At 38.3% G+C, this 18,970-nt stretch overlaps 1 protein-coding gene across 1 annotated transcript in view; it reads right to left on the bottom strand.

Annotated features, from left to right (window-relative positions):
• KCNH1 (potassium voltage-gated channel subfamily H member 1) overlaps positions 1-18,970 on the bottom strand; it is a 170,093-nt gene that overhangs the window by 58,531 nt on the left and 92,592 nt on the right. Inside the window, exon 10 of the mRNA XM_041413592.1 lies at positions 11,788-11,984. Coding sequence (XP_041269526.1) covers positions 11,788-11,984 — 197 coding nt within the window. The remainder of the gene's footprint in view (positions 1-11,787; positions 11,985-18,970) is intronic.

The raw sequence follows: 18,970 nt of genomic DNA, 5'->3' as shown, positions 1-18,970 counted from the left end.
TTTTCATTAATCAAGATAATAACTGGCCATAAATAACATCTTTGCAGTTACTGTGAAGTAACAGCAAAACCTTGAAAAACAACAAATTGCACGTCTCCCTACTTAGAGGTTGACTGCAATGTTCCTCACTTCTGCAGCACTACAAAGAATGCTGGAATTTACATGACATTTAAATTTTATACTAAATCCAGGCATCAACCTTGAAGATGGGAGACACAGATGTATCTATGCCAGTCAACCTGGGTATAACATTAGATCCTTTTAAAGTATTTTGTTTGGGTTTGGTTTTTTTTGTGTGTGTGTGTTTTGGTTTTTTTTAAGAAAGTAAAAAGAAAGGTTCCAAAAGGGGAACATAATTCTGTATTTTCACACAAAGAAAATGATTACAAAATTAAATCATCTGATGTATTACAAAATTATTGTGGCTGAAATTTTCTCACATTCTCTGACATCAGCTGTGTAAATGAATAATGAAAAAATTTTGTTGTGTAGTATTTTTATTTCAGAGCATATGAGAGAAATGACCAAGCATGATGTATGTCAGAATGGTGGAAGCACATCCTCTGAAATTTTAAGATGGAGGAACAATATGTTTAGATGAATTGCAAGGCAAACCCAGGTTGGGGAATGCTGGGAAAATGTAGATGTGGTTTACCAAGTCACAAAGATTTGGAAAAGTGCATGTGTGAAGTGTTTGCTTTCTGTGTTTGGAAAAGACCCCAGGAGATGGCAACAAAACAACTACAAAGGTATATGGTAGTATTAAAGTCCAAACACTTCTTTAATTGGGTATTGGGTTTTCACATTCATAATGCTGTACTAATTAAAAATGGATTTAGCAGACTTAGCCCCTGATAAAAATCTGGTGAAAACATTATGCAGTCTCACAGCTGCATAGAGAGATAATGGGTTTGGACCTGTGGTTAATTATGATCCCTTCATGTCCAGCTGCATGGCTGTTTGTGGATAGTGAAATTCCCATTCCAAGTCCTATAAGGACAGCATTTTGGCACACTAAGTATACTCAGAGTAGCATACCACTGTATATATATATACATATATTTGTGTGTGTGTGTGTCCTTATATTTTTTTATATACACATATATAAACACACAAGATGCTGAAGTTCACGCCCCATTTTGTAATGTAAAAAGCAAAAGAGAAGATTAATGGGAACAACAAAAAAAAGGCACTAAAAGAGGGAGAATACTAATATTTTCAAGTGGACCAAAGACTCCTCTGCAGTCTGTTAATTTAGAAAAAATTACTCAAAAAACCACTTAGTACATTCACTTGCATAGGGATTCTACATTCTACACCAGCGTCACATTTCTATTTGAAAATCTGAATTCAAACAGATATTTGACATAGCACATAACAAAGTGAACTTCCTTTTGAGGAAGGAATCATACACAGTTTGAACAAAAACCCAGTTGCTGGCTGCAAAATTAATACCAAATAGGAGGGGATGATTTGTGATCCTACTCTCAATGTATTTCTTAAAGTTCTTACACTAAGGCACAGACCAACACACTCCTTAACACCTGACTTTAGCTGAAGCAATAGTTGGTAGCCACAATTACAGCAGATGACTGGCAAGGTGCCCTATCAAGTTTTGTTTGCAATTGGTTCGTTCCCATGATGGCAAAGCGTAGTGGATTTCAAATTCAGAAACTCTCCCAAGGCCACGCCTTGTCGTTCTCCACTTCAGATGCAGCAATCAAACACTACAAAGCCACGCTGGAATGGGCAGCAGCCTGCAGGGCAGGTTGACATCAGAACCAGAGCGGGCTGACATCAGAACCAGAGCAGGCTGACATCAGACACCCTGTTACCTGTGTGACTTCTCCAGCAGTCCTGAGGCTGAGGAATGTGGCACACTTCTGGCTGTTCTCCCCCAGCAAGATGATCATCCAGAGGCAGCTAAAAGGCTGATTCTCAAGGATGGATACAGGAAAAACATCAGCTGTCTACACACATAGGTTAGTTTGACCTCTCAGTGTTTACTGTTTATCTTTTTCCAAATGAAGCTGGGAAACTGCTTCGGTTCACACAAAATCTTAACAGGATTTGTTGCATTTAAGATGAACTACTTCTTTTATGGCCATCATGTGGCATAGCAAATAGAGCCCTCAGAGGAACTGTGGAGACCTGGCTGAGACAAACAGAGAGGGGAAGGACCTCCTTTGTCTTGCTGTCCAAGAGCTCATAGTTACAATAAAAGTCTCAACATTTCAGCAAGAAAACAGAGGACCTGGAGGAAGTGTTTGGTCTGGAGCCAGGATCACAAAGTCTCTGGACAACACTAGCTGCAACATCCAGAACTTAGTTTCTTCTGCTTTCTTTTTTTTTGGTTTGTTTTCCCATAGGGAGCAGTTATTTCAGCTTTCATTGCAGTGCCAAAAAAGGATCAACTGGATCACTTAGATCATAAAGTTTGATGGCTCAAGGATGTAGGTTGGCCAACGTAACTCAGCTTTCATATTGCACAGTTATCTGCATTTTCTCTCTTTCATGGAGTACCTTGAGCAGGTTGTGTTTGGATCTGCAGTCATATGAGTTCAGCTCTTAGTGACCCTAGAGGAGACCAGAAGGTCAAAGCTGTTATGCCAGGAAATCATTTCTTTTTAATAAGTTTGTCCTGGATCCAGCTGCTTCCCAGACCAGAAAGATCATTTTTAGAAAAAAATAATACAGGAGGGTAACAAGTCACTGCTCTATCTTTTGCTTGGTCAGTAGTGCTTCACAGTGAAACACCAGGTTATACCAAAACATAAAACCACCAGGTCACAGAGGTTACTGTGACATTAATATAGTACGTGACATTAATATAGTACATGTCAGAATGTGGCACATATATGCAAAAAAGCCTGGGCAGCAGCATGAATATATTAGAAAGAGTGTGTGACATTGGAATTACTTGGGAGCTTCAGCAGTAAGTCAGTCACTGTATATATATATATATATATATATATATATGCATATATTTGTATGCTCACACACACACACACACTCTTATCCACAGACAGAGATGGCAGGCACCAAAAAAAACCCATACCTTATTTTTTACATTGCAAATACAGACAAATTTTCAAACTCTCCCCTTTCAATCATGGTAAGCAGATGACTGCTTTGGAGAAAGGGTAGGAATTCCTTGAATTCCCCTGGAATGTCCCCTCTTTGCAAGCTTGGTGGAGGATTGGACTAAAGGACCTCATTAAACTTGACTGTGAGCAGGTGGTGGAGTGCCACGCACATACTGAACACACCATGCAGACAGACTCCACATATTGCACTTCTATTTCTCTAAATCAACACATTAGTAAGAAAAAGCATGAGTTTAAATTTGGGATTAATCCTTCCTTTCACTGTTTTCACAAGGAAGACCAGATTCCCAGACTGTGAAAGAGCAGCTACACTCTTCTGGGTTATTGTCTTCTGTCCCTGGTGGTGGGCCAACATTTAGAACTTCCTCAGTTCCTAAGAAATGCATTTTCTATTTTAAAAAGGCTTGGGGGAGCTATTCTGGGGAATCCTCATTCACTCTGAGTAACCTTTCTCTGTATTAAAATTATTTCTATGTTTTAGTCTACAGGGGTGGAAGAGGGTAAAAATCAAAGTAATGCATTTTCTTCTGTTGGGATAAACAAGTTGGTGTGGGTGTGTGTCTCATGTTTAAATGAGACAAAACCTTTTTTAATGTCAACTTTCTATTACCCATCTGAAAATAGTTTCACAAAAGCCAAATGTGTCTTTTTTAAGGATTAAAAGAGTAAGAAAACAAATTTTATTTTAATTCACCATCAACCTCATTAAAGGCATTTTTCATCTACTCGAAACAGCTTTCCCATACATAGAAAGACTTTATGAACACTCTATAGATTTCAAAAAAGTCAGAATTTTTTAGTTTATATTTAAGACTGAGTATTTTATGTGTCACTGAGGGAAAAAAAAAACCTTTTAAAAACAATTCAAGCAGGTCTCCTCAAAACATGATAAAAACAAGCAAAGCATCAATTCAGTTTCTAGATTGATGAATGAAGTGCTTAACCCCAATTTCTGGTTGTCCAGAACTCACTCTGTTTACTGCATTTCTCTTACAAGTACTGACATAGAATTGGAATGTCTTTATTGACATAACATTGACATCACTTTCCATACTTAGAAAACACACCGTGAAATAGCCAAAATTCTGGATTTACCAATTTAGTCAGCACAAATTTAATTCCTAATTCAGTGATCAGAATGCAAATGATAGTTAAGAATTTAGTGACCACCGTGGGAAAACCTAAAAATCTACAGTAGCACATAATAGGAAATATTTTCTTTACTGAAGATACTCCAAGGCAGTTATGGTTTTAGCATCAGCTTCATAAAAGAATCATATTCTCCCATTTTAAGGTGATTTGGAATTTGAATTTCACCCATACCAGCTCTTCCATCAATTTTATTGATGATTATTAATATCTATTGATGACTGCATTACTTTTAATGGGATTTGCTAGTGAATGGCCTATCAGAACTTCAGTAACTCAATATTTTTGGGAAGAAATACACAGCTTGCTTTGCATAGCATACTAAGTTACTTCTTTGTAACAACTGTGCAGACTTTATACTACAGCACCTAAATGTATGAAAATTATTCATTATTCATAGTAGCAGAAGGCATCTCAAACATGTGATGAATTCATTAAATCAGTTTAGAAGGGATTAGTCATTTAAGAGTATTCTAAAGAAGCATTTTGCTACTTACCCGCAGAGCTTTATCTAAGTCACAGCTAAAATTTACATGACAAAATAGCATGTAATGAGTAACAGCAACAGAACAGTTTTGTTGTCCAGTTTGGGTTTATGTGGCGAGGGTTTGACAGCAGACCGGCTGCAGGGGTGGCTTCTGTGAGAAGGCTCCAGAACCTGTCCCCACGTAGGACACAGCAAGTTGTGGTTTGCTCCAAGGCAGAGCCGGCGTGGGCGAGAGCAGCAGCACCTCTGTGGTAACACAGTTAGGAAGGAGTAAAAAGCCCTGCACTACAGCAGCTGGCAGAGAGAAGTGAGAACATGTGAAAGAAACTCTGCAGACACCATGGTCAGAGGAGGAGAGGGAGGAGGTACTCCAGGGGCTGGAGCAGAGATTTGCCTGCAACCCATGGTGATGGACCATGGTGGAGATTGTGGAGCTGCAGGTTTTCCCTTCTGGCTCATGGAAGCCCACGGTGGAGCAGACATCCACCTGCAGGCCATTGAGGGGGCCTAGGAAGGAGCAGGTTTTCTGGCCAGGACCTGTGGCTCCCCAAGGGATGCATGCTGGAGTCTGCTCCTGAAGGACTGCCCCCTGTGGAAGGGACCTGCACTGGGGCACTTCCTGAAGAACTGCTGCCTGTGGGAAGGACACACATTGGACAAGTTTGTGAGGGACTGTCACCCATGAGAGGGACCTCATGCTGGAGCACGGGAAGAGTGTGAAGAGAAAGGAATGGCAGAAAACAAACATTATGAACTGACCACAACCCCCATTCCCCACCTCCCTGTACTGCTCAGAGAAAGGAGATAGAGGACTTGGGAGTGAATTTGTGCCTAAGAAGAAGGGAAGGAACGGGCAGAAAGTGTCTTTTAGATTTTTTTTTATCTGTCGTGATCCCACTCTGATTAATTGGTAATAAATTAAATTAATTTCCTTCAGTCAAATTTGTTTTGCCCATGATGGCGATTGGTAAGTGATCTCCTTGTCCTTAACTCACAAACTTTTCATCTTATTTTCCTCTCCCTGTTTTGTTGAGAAGGGGGAAGTGATAAAGAGGCTTGGTGGGCACCTGGTAACCAGCCAAGGTCAACCCACCACAGTGTTTTATACTTCCTAGTTAATTATGTTTTCTACTGTTCACATACATCCCCACTATGTAAATTATTTGTAGCCAGATCTTCCTCTCTCTAGGGCTCCAGGCCATGAGCATTAAATAAAACAGAAACAAGTTTAGAATTTTGAAACTTTTGGAAAATAGATAATGGAATTACTTTGGCTTGAACATAATTCCATATGTAAACAATCACTGTAGGTGAATGAATGTTAAAGGCTTGCAGCTCAACAAATCTTCTCTAAGGGTGCGTGTTATTGGAGGGGAAGGAAGAAATCCGAGAGCATGAGGCTTCAATTCAGTGACAGACATAGCACTAAAATCATCCACAGAAGATGTGCAAACTTTATGATACACAGTGCCTCAGAGCATTTTCAGTAGAGAGTGTAAAGTCTATTTGACCAAAAATCTGAGGGCTAGCTAAACAGTTCTCTGTTAGAGATAGAAGTTAAGATGTCCAAGGCCAGGGAAAAGATGCAAAAATGCAAAAGGGAATCTAATAATGGTGAACCAGAATAAAATACATTTTGTTTAGATTGCCATAAAGAAACTGTGTATACAAGAGCATCCAACTCCCTGAACAGCTTTTAAAAAGCAGCATGGGAAAGAACACAGTGCCTAACTGTTTATTTACATTTGGACAGGTTTTTTTGGAAATTGACAACTTTGTCTCCTTGGGAATTTGGCATAATTCACAAGCCACAGGCCCTTCCAGACATCTCAGTCATGTCCAACGTCCTCAGTTTTCAGTGCCGTAAGATGCATGCCAGTCAAACAGCAAAATCCTCTTCCCACAGGATTTGTGGGATTGTTTTGGTGAGTACAAACACAGGAGAAAGAAGCAGCTGTCAGTTTGACCATTATGAAATCCATCAACAAATGGGACAATATTCTAAAATTAAAGCATTTCTCTTCTCAGTGTAAGAAAGCTTTGTTGAAATTTTCCAGCAATTCTGGCTTTTGTGTACCAGAAAAAATTCTGGGATACCATTTTGAACCTCTATCATGAAGAAGAATTTTAAAACTTGTCATGTGGAAAGGTAGACTATAAGGCCATGGACTCTCCCTCTGAAAACAAACTGCTTCCAACACCCCCTGAGATTTAAAATTGGGCTTGAGGCACTCCTAGGTGAAATGCATGATTTGAGAGAAGTTCTCTCTCTAGTTAGAGGTTACACTATCAAAAGAAGAAAGATTAAGCTAATGCTGAAGAGGAAAGCACAATTACATTTTAAAATTGCTTTTTGAAAGAGATGCTGGGAGTTCTGTCCACTGGCACAGCTGGAATACCATAGAATAAACACAGCTCTACATGTACAAAAGCAAGTAATCTTACACTGCCAAGGAAAGAGACTATTCTGTTACAATCACTGTTCTCTTAAGTATATCCTGACTAGGAGCTTTGGTTCTAACTCACTATATCATGTTTGATTTGCAAAAATGCAGAACATTCTTTGCCACTTTTTTCACTCCAACAAAATCCTGGTAACATACCTAGATCCTACTGCCTTCCTTCTTTTATATCAGGATACAAATTTCAGTTTCTGGGAAAGCTACTTGTGCTTTCTATCATGACACTCCAAAGTATTCAGAATTAGTCATTTAATCTCTATCCAGGCTAAAATGGCTTACCAGAGAAATCTCAGCTTAATAAATTATGTATAAGAATTCTCCCTTTTATGTAGCGTGAGCAGACATTTGAGCTGTTAACATCATTTATGGCTGAAGCAGAATGAAATGAGCAAATACAGGGTGGTACAACCCAGTGGAAGCTAGTATTGGCCACAAAGCTCGTGCACATGGAAAGAAGCAACTGCCAAAGCCAGAACATTTGCCAAAGGCCTTTCCCATTCTTAAAGACAGCAAACTTGTACCCTACTACAAGCCAAAGGCAATGACAGGCAGCTATGAAGGAAGCTTTTCTCTTCTTATACTTCTACCAGCCTGAAGCTAGGACATCCAATTTGGAAACCCAGAAGTGTTTAAATATTTGGTGGGAACAACCCAATCTTCTCCATCCAGCCTGTGAATCCTGCTGCCCTCCCAACTTGCAGCATTTCTTTTGTCTTGAATGCATACCCTTCACGAGGGTGAGTTTGTCCCTTGACAATACCCCCACAATACCCCCAGTGTCTACACTCCGGTTCCCCTCAAAGACTCCAAAAATGGAGAGAAACACCAAGTTAACCTGCTTTAATTTCAGAACATTGTTACAGCAAGTATTGCTCTGAAAAACCTCTCTCAGCTTCCTTTCAACTGCAAAGTCTTCAAGTCCAACACATAGCACCTGCAGGCACAGACTGCAGTTTCAGTTTCTTAGGATGGTGGAAAGAGAGATGCAGCACATGATTATCTCCCTGTCCCACTCAGATGAAAATTTTGGTGACTGGCAGCAGAAGGAGTTAATTAAAGGTCTGCTTTCTCTTTTCCTTTAGGAAAAATAAAAAGTTTCCTAAGTCTGAGCTCCACTCTAAAGTAACTATACAACGAATAACTTCAGGAGGGATTTTAGTCACTTGAGGAAACCGCTTAGGGAGTCACCTGACAGCAAGCTGACACTTTCAGAAAAGAGGATATTTCACTGGCATTTGTTGAGAAAGTCAGTGAAAGGAAACTGCTTTCACAGCACAGACAGGGACAATAATGACATGCCAGGCACAGACCACGGAAAATTTTTCCCTTGGCCACAAAGTCTTTAAATATCACAGGCAGTAACATTTTACACCTGCAGGCCTGTTCTATGGAAGGCATAAAGAAGATACACACAGAAGTATCCTGCCCTCCCAGCCCAGCTCAAACCACATTCAAGACAAGCAGGAAGAACAGCGCAAGGAATGTTGCCTTTCATTTTACCTAAATCCAGCTCTGGGTTTAGCTAAGGTCAAGACCAACTGAGCAGTTTGGGTATCTTCCAACGTACCTGCAGCTCTGCTTATTTCTGTCACAGTCCTCAGCAGTGGATCCAGTCCCAGCAATGGGGGAATGTCACTGTCATATTTTCTGAAAAATCCTTTGCCAGGATTTTCTCCTGAGAAGCCTCAGAAAAGAAATGTAAACAATAACTATCTGATGGCTGTGGAATGCGGTCTGGAGATGGTTTACCAACAGGTGCATCCTCAATTGGTCTCATTTGAGCTGTTTTTACTTGATGACCAATCATGGTCCAGCTGTGTCGAGGCTCTGAGGAGTCATGAGTTTTTATTACTCATTCCTTTCTTAGCCTTCTGATGAAATCCTTTATTCTATTCTTTTAGTATAGCTTTAGTGTAGCATAATATAATATGATATGATATGATATAATATCATGATATAATAAATCAGCCTTCTAAGAAATATGGAGTCAGATTCATCTCTTCCCTCGTCCTAGGACCCATGAACACAACGATAGAGGATCATCCCCTCACTGGCACCAAAGGGCCTGGGACAGGGAGTTCCAACTCCTCCAGAGATCACCAGAGGAGACCCAGCACCCAAGGAATATGTGAATAGGCAAAAAAAAATGGACCAATGCTAGAGTTCACTTAAGCTGAGTGAAACTAGGCTACAAAGCATCTAGCCCTGCATAGTGGGACTTGGTACCAAAACCAACTAAAGGCATACGCCCTGAAGATGGGGACACCTTAGAGGAATAACCAAGTCTAAAAATATGAGATCTTTCTGAAAAAAAAATACCAAAGTTGTTTTTTCACGCGTTTGGAATATGTATTAATATATTTGGGAGGAATATAGAGTATCTACATTTCAACTAGTTGAACACTTTTGGAGTGAGAGATGGAACTGTTTATTGAAATGAAAAGTGTACTTCTGGTATTTATACTCCAAAGGATATGCAATACATCACAAATGTAACTAACAGAAGGTACCAGTTCATCTTAATTCTACAAAATTCCATTTGCAGAAAATAGACCAGAGAAGTGTTAGAAGCGACAGGCTGAGAAACTATGTCTATAAAAAACAAAATTGCAGATATTTAAACCAGAATAAATTCTAAATTCTAAAATGTTGCTTTTTAACGTGCATCACCTCAAATCTCTAAAGTATTGTACCTTCCACACATTTCCAAGAGCATATATTATTCACATTATTTAACATTTGCATTCTGATTGCAATCAGCCTTCTTTTAATAAAATAGTGTTACAGTCTGTTAACTTAGAACCATCAAATTCTCACTTCCATTATCAATCAATGCCACTTTTCTGCTGACTGCAACTCAATTAAAATCCAATTATTTGAATAACTGGATGGAAATTGCTATCATAAGATGTACATTTTTATTAGGAACATTTTGTGTAGAAAACTGATAGCATAGAATTTGTGACGCTACAGTTAAAAAATGTTTTGTAACCTGGGCTGGGAAAAGCAATGCAATAAATATGGAGGGACAGTGGCACTTCTGGAGGAGGCATTTGATTCTAAAGCTGGACCTTTTGGCTCAGATCAGGTCCAAAATGATGTGAATTCTGCTAGTATTACTATGAGTTTTAAAAAAGCTGGTCCTTCTAAGCCTCAAAGCTTGTTATTTCTTTCTTTTCTAAGAAAGAAAAAAAGTAGTTATATATTCTGAAAGCATCTTACCACATTAGCCCTGGAGTTAATTATAAAATGTGTCAGTCAGTGATACTGATTCTTGAGGTGACAGCAATGTCAGATTCTTTCATTTATTTTATTTCTTACATTAACTAAGACTGGGTAAGGAGCTGTTTATTAACAGGACATCTCTCTTAATATGCTTGCAGCTGTGTACCTTCATTTGAAAAAAATTACTTAGCAGGAAATCCCCAAATAAAAATTTGCTTTTTGGTTTTTAATCACATCAATTTTCTACCAGAGTCCTGATTTATTTCCCCAAAGTGTGGATCACACATTCTTCTTTCATCCAACACTAAAAAGCTGAATTCTTTTATACTAAAAACATATGCAGATAAAAAATATCATCACACTACTTTACTTTCAGTATGCCAATTCTATATATTTTTTAAAAATCTTTTAAAATGTCTAGTTGTAAAGTGTAATTTTACAAAATAGATTTGAGAGATTAAAATATTTCTCTTTTTTTTTCATGTCTAATTATCTAGGACTCACTTGGCACCTGGAAATTACTAAAAAAAGTCTCCAATCAAACATATTTTTTAGCTGATCTCAAATACACTTACAAAGCAAGTACCGGTTCTCTAATGTATTTCTTTTCAATGTAATGTTATTGTCTTCTACCTTGCATCATAAAATCTTATAATCTGAATTACACACACTATAGTTTTAATAAATTCCTGCAGAGGTTGTTCACTGAAGATTACACAGAGGATTTAAACTGGGCTATTAGATTATGATTATTTACATTTGACAAAATAACTTGAAATGGCACACAACAAGGAACGAAAAGAGCCAAAAAATCAAGGATAAGAAAATGGAAATATTACAGATAAGCAAAGTAATTCCAAATTGTGATTTATAATAAAAGAAACAATTCTTGATAGAATGTCATGTTCATATTACTTTTCCATCATGTCTACTCTACTTGACTTTTGCTCCATATATTATATTTTATATCTTCCCTGTCATTTTACTTGTGATTTCAGGCAACATCTCTAAAATATTTTTAGCTGCTTTATAAACTGAAGTTGCATTAAGTAGGGAACACTGTTTATCACAAGTGCATGACAGTTTTCATATATGTTGGAACCTGTCTACTTCCTGGAAATGTATAATACCTTCACATACACACAGTCTAGTGCCCTCTGAAGCTAGCACTGGAGTAAATACTCATAGCCTTTTGACTCTATATGCCAGCAGGGTCTCTTAGGCAAGCTCTGAAAAGTCATCTTATAAAAGGGGTCCACAAAAAATTCCAGAACTCAAGCCATCCCGTTTTTTCATGCAGGCAGTCCTTAAAAGTGAGATAATTTACATGATGTATGTGAAAAACACAGCTACTTACCCTTTTTCTCAAGTTGTAGGTCAAAATGAGATTTCTGGAGAAGGAGTGTGAAAAGGCTGTGTAGAACTCCAGCACTTTCTGCAAGGCATCCCTTTTAATCACATGAAGATCACAGTAAGTCAGAGCCCTTACATTAGCACAGGACTGGGCGAGAGTCGACTCCTTCCAGAACACATCACCAAAAACATCTCCTTTGCCTACAGAAAATCAACAGCATTGCTTTCATTAACAGCACTATTTCCATCAAAAATGTAAAAAGAACAGACATCTCATTCATGCAGTCAAATTTCTTCTATTTTTGCACTCGGAAAAAAAAAAAGTTGGGGGAAAAAAAAAACTTTGAAATATTTAATTGATAACTTTTTCCATTATCTTTTTCTTAATTACAACAGCCTAGCAAAACTTCATAAGAATAAATCATACTTTAAAAGTGTTCTATGTGACAAGACTCCTTTAAATATCAATATAGGTTTCTCTTAAAAAAAAACAAGAAAAGTGGTTCATTCTTGGTTCATGTTCTCTTCTGATCCCCTTCAAAGAAATTAATTAAGAGGAAATGGTTTTTCCCTTCCTCCTTTTAACTGTCACACAAACGATCTGTTTCTTACATCTGTGCTGTTGATTTTTATTAATCTGGCTAACATTTACCCACTGTTGTGTCAATAAAATCATCTTGTATCACACTTCAGTGCAGCTACAGGCTGCAGCTAAACAGAGTCCAAACCAAGAAGAGTACAATTAGTTATCCCCAACCTAACAATGACAAGGCATGAAAGTTCAGCTGTTTCTCACTGGAAGGAAGAAAACAGTAATTTCCTCCCGCCCTTCCCATGTGCATATCTGTATGAGCAGCGAAATCCCTGCTGTGGAATACTGCAAGGATGGCATTTGCACCAGTCTGGGCACTACAATGGAGGACATGTACACCAAAATCCAACTGAAAAGCAGCCCCCTTTTAGGATTTCACTGGTTGTACCCCAGCTCAGGTTGGGCACAAAAGGAAGTGTGTAGGAGAAAGTTACAAGTTCATTTACAAGAGTAATGGCCATTTTCCCCCCTGTTTTCCAATACATAATGCTAACAAAAAGGGAATATTCACTTGTTACCTTGTTAATGAAAAGCTATACCTTTCTTGTTTTGAAATTAGTTTTCCTCCCAAACTTCTGCTGTACTGTATCATCACTGCCCATCTCTCTTAAGACCAACATGGAAACATTTTCATATCTATCAAGTTTTGATAGGAATGGTCCCTTGTCTTATAAGGAATACCTTGCCCGTAACAATTCTTAAATCCAAAGCATCAAAATACGTATTAGTTTACTGACTTCACGCAGGTTCTTTTAGATTCCTTCCCTAAATAAATCATCATTTTTGAAAGTCTATATGAAGTCAAGAGAACTATCATGAGTAAAGAGCTCAGAAAGAAAACTTCTAAATCAAACTCAGAATTCCCATCTCTGTCCTTCAGCTATACTTCCACCCTTACCTAATCTTTTCCATTAGATGATAAGCATTTTTTCTTTGAGAAAAAGCTATCAGCTTGATGGTAAACTACCCTGAATTGCAATAAGTTGTTATTAACACAAATGTGTTCCCAGTCTTCCACAGAAGACCTACACCATCCACCTCACATGGATCAGTTTAGATCCTGACTGCTTTGGACTTTAAATGTGTATATACACTGAAACCACCCATTCTGTTACCATATTTTTCACAAAATTAGGCAAAGACACCATAAAGATAACTTTTCTTTCACCTCTAGTCGCTTACATAGGACAATGCCAACATCTGGAAATAGTACAAAAGCTTCATATCACCAAGCATGGTGGTAGTCCCACAGACCAGTACAGTAAACACCTTTTCTTTTTAATAGCAATGACTTTTCACATTTTCAATTACTTGTATGGTTTTTGTTAGAAGATACATTAAAAATCGCTAAAGAATAAAAGCTTCCATGCAGTTGAAACAGATCATCTACAAGGCTTTCAGACAAATACACAGTATATTCAAAATTGAAATGAAACAATTTTTACACACCATAAAAACCGATATGCTTCACTGGGTAAAAATGGATTGTTTGCCTTTGGAATAAATATGCTTTTATTCACAATCTTCCAGGCAATTAGCTAAACAACTGTTTTAATTAACGCTCTGGAATCTATCAAGCATTGAATTGTGCCATCACTGATGAGCAACAGTTAGAGCTGGTAGTCCAAGCATAAGGGAGAGGAATTCTAACTCATTTCTAAGTGTATTGCTTAAGATCTCCAGACAAGTTTCCCTACCTTAAGGCAACAGTTCTGTTACTGCCCCACAGTAATGTGATGAATAATTAGTACAATCCAAGCACAAACAACATGGTGCTGCTGTGCCTACCGCAAAAACGAGGTACAACAGAAGACAGTTATATCTTACTCTTCTTGGAATTTAATTCTGCTTTTCCCACAACTCAGAAAGACACAACTTTGTCCTCCACTTGTGGCAGCAACCACAGTTTCTCTTCACTATTTGTAACTCTTCCCTCTGAAAAAATCTCCCTCCTGCAGTGTGCTGCCACCTCCCATTAAAGGCAAGAACAGCACAGGAAGGAGCTGGGTCTGCTGGGTGCCTGCTGAACCAGATGAGTGACAAAGTCATCACAGAAGACCCTGCTTTTAAAAGAAGTTGTACTCTTTTCTTTAATTAAAAAACTTCCTTGAAGTTAACAGCCAGTGATCTAGCTGAAAATGAATCCTACACTGTACTTCAGTTTCCAAAGCAAGGCACATGGAAGCACCTCATTGCTTTATTTCTGTCAAGTCCATTTTCCAAATGATGCATACAAAAAGTATTAAATTTGATTGTCAGAGTCTAAAAAAAACTTGTTTGGCATTTATAGAAAAATGAGGGGGGAAGGAGCAGTAGAAATCTATATAGCAAGAAGGAATTAAAATTCCACCCAGGATTACCTGCACTGCATTAGAACAATTGGCCTCCTATGCATAATAAGGAATTGCATACCATCTCCCTTTGTCTACATGTTCTCCACAAAGTAAGATCAACCACTCTTGAAAAAGAAATAAAATAAAATAAAAAAAAAAGGGGGAAGACTAAGTGGGTGTTTTATCAAAATCATATGTAGCTGGAAAGCAAGAAGGGTATGGTGATACTTCTGAGTCAGAAGGTGGTTGGCAAAGTCCAAGGTCTGCAGTAGGGAACCGGAGCCAAAAACCTCTTTTTATACATAACTCCAGGCTTTAGATATTTCACCTTACCTCTGAAGAAAGATTAAAAAGCTAGAGAAATGCAGATGGCCGTTTGTTTGTCAGTACTTTGCATTTCTCATTCCCAGCTTGCTGAATTCCAGATGTTTGCCAGGAACATTATCTGTCAATCACACTTAAAGTGGATGATCTAAGCTTTTACCATCAATCATTTATATTCCCTGCAGGATTTGTGGGCTGAGGACCTTTTCCACCATCAGCTCAGCATGCATTGGAAAGCCAAATAGTTTTCTGCCTTTTATGTTTCCTTGTTTGTTTTAATTAAAATAACAAGTCCCCAAACCCTGATATATTTAAACTGTGAAGAAATATTTTATAAAACTGTCTGTTTCCATGTCTGTTCTTTCCCGTTTCTTCTCCACATAAAATTTGCTGTTTATCTTATAAGTGAAAAGATGATTTCTCTGCTACCACTGCCAATTCAGCCTGAGTCAGGCCTAAGGTCAGGCCACATCCACTCTGTCTCCTGAAAGCAGCACCAGTGATGAAGATCTGATTATTGCAGCTCAGACAGGTGTTCTGCTGATTCTGAGGAAAGAAACCCACTCTCACATTACAACTGTACTGCCTCAATACCACAACAACTCTTGGCCTTTTTACTCTTACAAGAGGAAAGAGACTGAAGAGCTCTTCTCTCAGGCAGAAGATATCACACTCTACTACAAAAAAAAATCTGACTCATGTGGAATATGCATTTGGCTGACAACCTACTCAGTCCACTTCTAGGTTCTGGGTGTCTGGAAGCCCTGGTGCAGTTTTGATGTGATAGCTGGGGCAGAGTATGAGGCTATGGATTCATGTATTGCAGGTCTTCCAAGTCAGAATGGATTTTGAAGGCTTTCACATGAACCCATGGATTTTCAGTATATCAGACAAAATATTCATGTTTGAATCATTCTCAAAGCAATAGTAATCGTTTTTACAGCAGCCAATAGCAGAACCTTGGTCATGTCCCCTCCCAATCTGCCTTCATCTGCATGTTTGAACAATAGAATTAGGATCTGACAGAATGACCAAACATTGCTTATGGTTGAGCAATGAATGACCAGACATTGCTCACCTCAGTGGCAATGCAGCACCAAGCATATCTTGGCAATCAGGTGTTTAGCAAACACAGTTATCTGTGATGCTGATCCACAATGACTTTCCCAGCACAGCTCCCCAGAGCCCCCACATTGGCCAGCACCCTCAGGATCTGCTCTCCACCTCCAAGCAGTGGGAAACACCAACTGCTATAACAGCAAACACACGGATTTTCTAAGGTCAAACTCCCTCTGTGATCACCACATGATTGTCTTCAACTGAAAATCCTTCCGTTCTCTCTTCCCCCATTTCCTCCAAATCTAAGGCATGCAATTTAAACTTTCCCTGTTTACAGAGAGAAGAAAGATTCAAGGAAAGTAAAGATAATAGAGTAAAATTAATTTTTCCCTCTTGGTGCATTAATGCAACAAAAACTGACAGCCATTAAAAAACAGAGCTACCATTTGGCATTGAGGTGGAGTATTTAGTATCTGCCCTACAGATAAATTGCACAACTTGACAGCCACTGAATAGCCTTAGTTTGGCTCTCCAACACAGTACAGCTGGCAGGAGATGATGCATGAAAGTTGCTTGGTGCTTTGGATTTTCTTAAGATTTCTCAAGTGCAAACTGAGACACGTAATGAAAAGTGAATGACCAACTGCACTCAGAGAATATACTATTTTTCATTAACCAGAGCTTTTAACTACTCTTTTCCTCTACTTAAATCTCCAAAATGCCTGAGTATCTTTGCCACAGAAACCAAAGCAAGTGTTACAGAGATAACAAACTGAAGTTGCTCTTTCAGTGATTTGCCTAGTTCATAAAGAGAAACACAGAGTATCTGTTCCAGCCTGGCAACATTTTGCAGACAGTTTACTATACAACTACATCAATTTTCTCTGTTGAAATACATTACTGTACAGACAAAATAAAAGCATTTATTTTAGAGAGGATTAGCAACAACATGATTAAGTTACAGCTAAATTTTCTATTATTGTTGCTGTAATTAAGGTGCTTATTTGTCTCACAGAATACAGAATTATATTTCACTACTTGACATACTGTGATGAAGAGTTTTAAACATCAACTGGGCCCTACCAGGTTTATTCACAAAAAAAGCCAGGAGGCTTCACAAGAATTGGCATCATTTATCCTTATTTGCATTGTAATGGTTACTATAAAAATGTTATAAATATGTGGCCAGTTTGTACAAACTGAGAGGATATGCAGTAGCTCAGGTAACTGGAGTAATAAATATATTTGAATGTATTTGCATTGGTTAAGTAATAGGAAAAACACAGCTCGATCTGTGTTGTCATTGCACAGGCACTGCTAATTCTCTGACAAAAAAAAAAAAAAAGAACAAACCTATATAAGAGGCTCAAATTGCATTATCCTCAGAGTTACTTCCCTGATTACTTGGGATGGGCTTTATATTCTAGATATTGCCTGAAACATACATTAAAACCCCTGTATTATTTTATTTCAGACAGGATTCACAAGAGTTTAAATAGCAAGGTTTGTCTTCTGAAATACAGAAAGTAAACACGTTGAAAACCTCACGAAATTTGCATCTATCTTCTATTTAATTTTATTTAGTATTCCTAGTAACTCCTTCAGTATAAATTTAACAATGTTACAGAAATATATATCTGAAAAAAATATTAACTTGAAATTTGGAGAATCCAAAATTCTGCAACAGAAACAAAACCCTACCCCAAAGAATAAAAAAGAAAATTTGTTCAGTGGTTCATCTGCCAGAAATCAGGGTCTTCATAGAAAGCTGACTTCCTTGTTAAATTATAATTTCTACCTTTTCACACCTCTTGTTGCAGCATGCACACAAATATGATGTGCAAGCCTTCCTAACACAGATATACCTGAGATATCAAGGGACATGCTGGAACAGAGAGCCTCATCCCCACCAGATCTCAGTTTCAGCTCCCAGTGTCATGGATCATTGCTGCCAGTGTCCTGCCAGACACGCCAGCTTCCAAAGGGGACTTCTTACATATGCAATGCTGTTGGACTATTTAAGAGCACATTATGCAAAGGTGTATAAATTCAGCACAGTAAAACATGAAATGTGCCCAAAAGTCCCCTAGTGAGGCCTCTGTTCACAGGGAATACTCCTCCTCCTCAGTTACTCCAGCAAGTCATCGAATGTTTTAAAAATCTGTTTTTCCAATACCCTGCACGGTCATTTATAAACAGCAGTGGACAGGAGCTTTGGCAATTCATGCTTTTAATGTCTGTCAGAAATTAGACATAGAACAAACAAAAAGTCCCAAAAATGGCAAGTCCTGATATCAACCCACCCCAGATGTCTGGAGGACAGGAATAAGGAATACTCTGTCTGAAACCACCATGTGGGATAAACCTGTATTTCTCAAAAAGAGTTTTAGTGCTGCTCCTGCATCCACTGTGAAATTAAAATTTTATATTAATGTAGACCTCTTTATGCCATGTCCTTTTAAAAAGTTTAGCTGGATCTCGATCTGTAATGCTTTTGCTAAGTGTGCCTGGACACTCATCGAGGAAATCAGACTCTGAAAATTGTTCCTTCAGTTGATGTTTATTGAATCACTTCACAGAAACATGCAACTTGTCCAACCTGCCTACATAAATCAATCTAAAAAAAACCCCCACCTTTCAACTATAAATAGAAAAAGCACAGTAGGACTACTGAGGATAAAGATGGATTTTAATTTCAATCATTCCTTTGTCAAAGCAGCGCTGGTCATGTTTCAGTCTTATTCAATAGCACAAACAATGCTGTGATGTTAGATACTGTCAGAAAAGTCTTAATGCCATCTATATTCCTGCAACCATTTATTAAGCCTGAGAGCTCAGGAGCCTGGCATTTTTAACACAGAGAGGTGTACCTAAATTTA

The sequence above is a fragment of the Onychostruthus taczanowskii genome, unplaced genomic scaffold (genome assembly GCF_017590055.1).
Source record: "Onychostruthus taczanowskii isolate IOZ18803 unplaced genomic scaffold, ASM1759005v1 scaffold42, whole genome shotgun sequence".
Classification (NCBI taxonomy): Eukaryota; Metazoa; Chordata; class Aves; order Passeriformes; family Passeridae; genus Onychostruthus; species Onychostruthus taczanowskii.
Note: the sequence above shows the minus strand (reverse complement) of the source record. Positions and strands in the feature narration are given on the sequence as shown.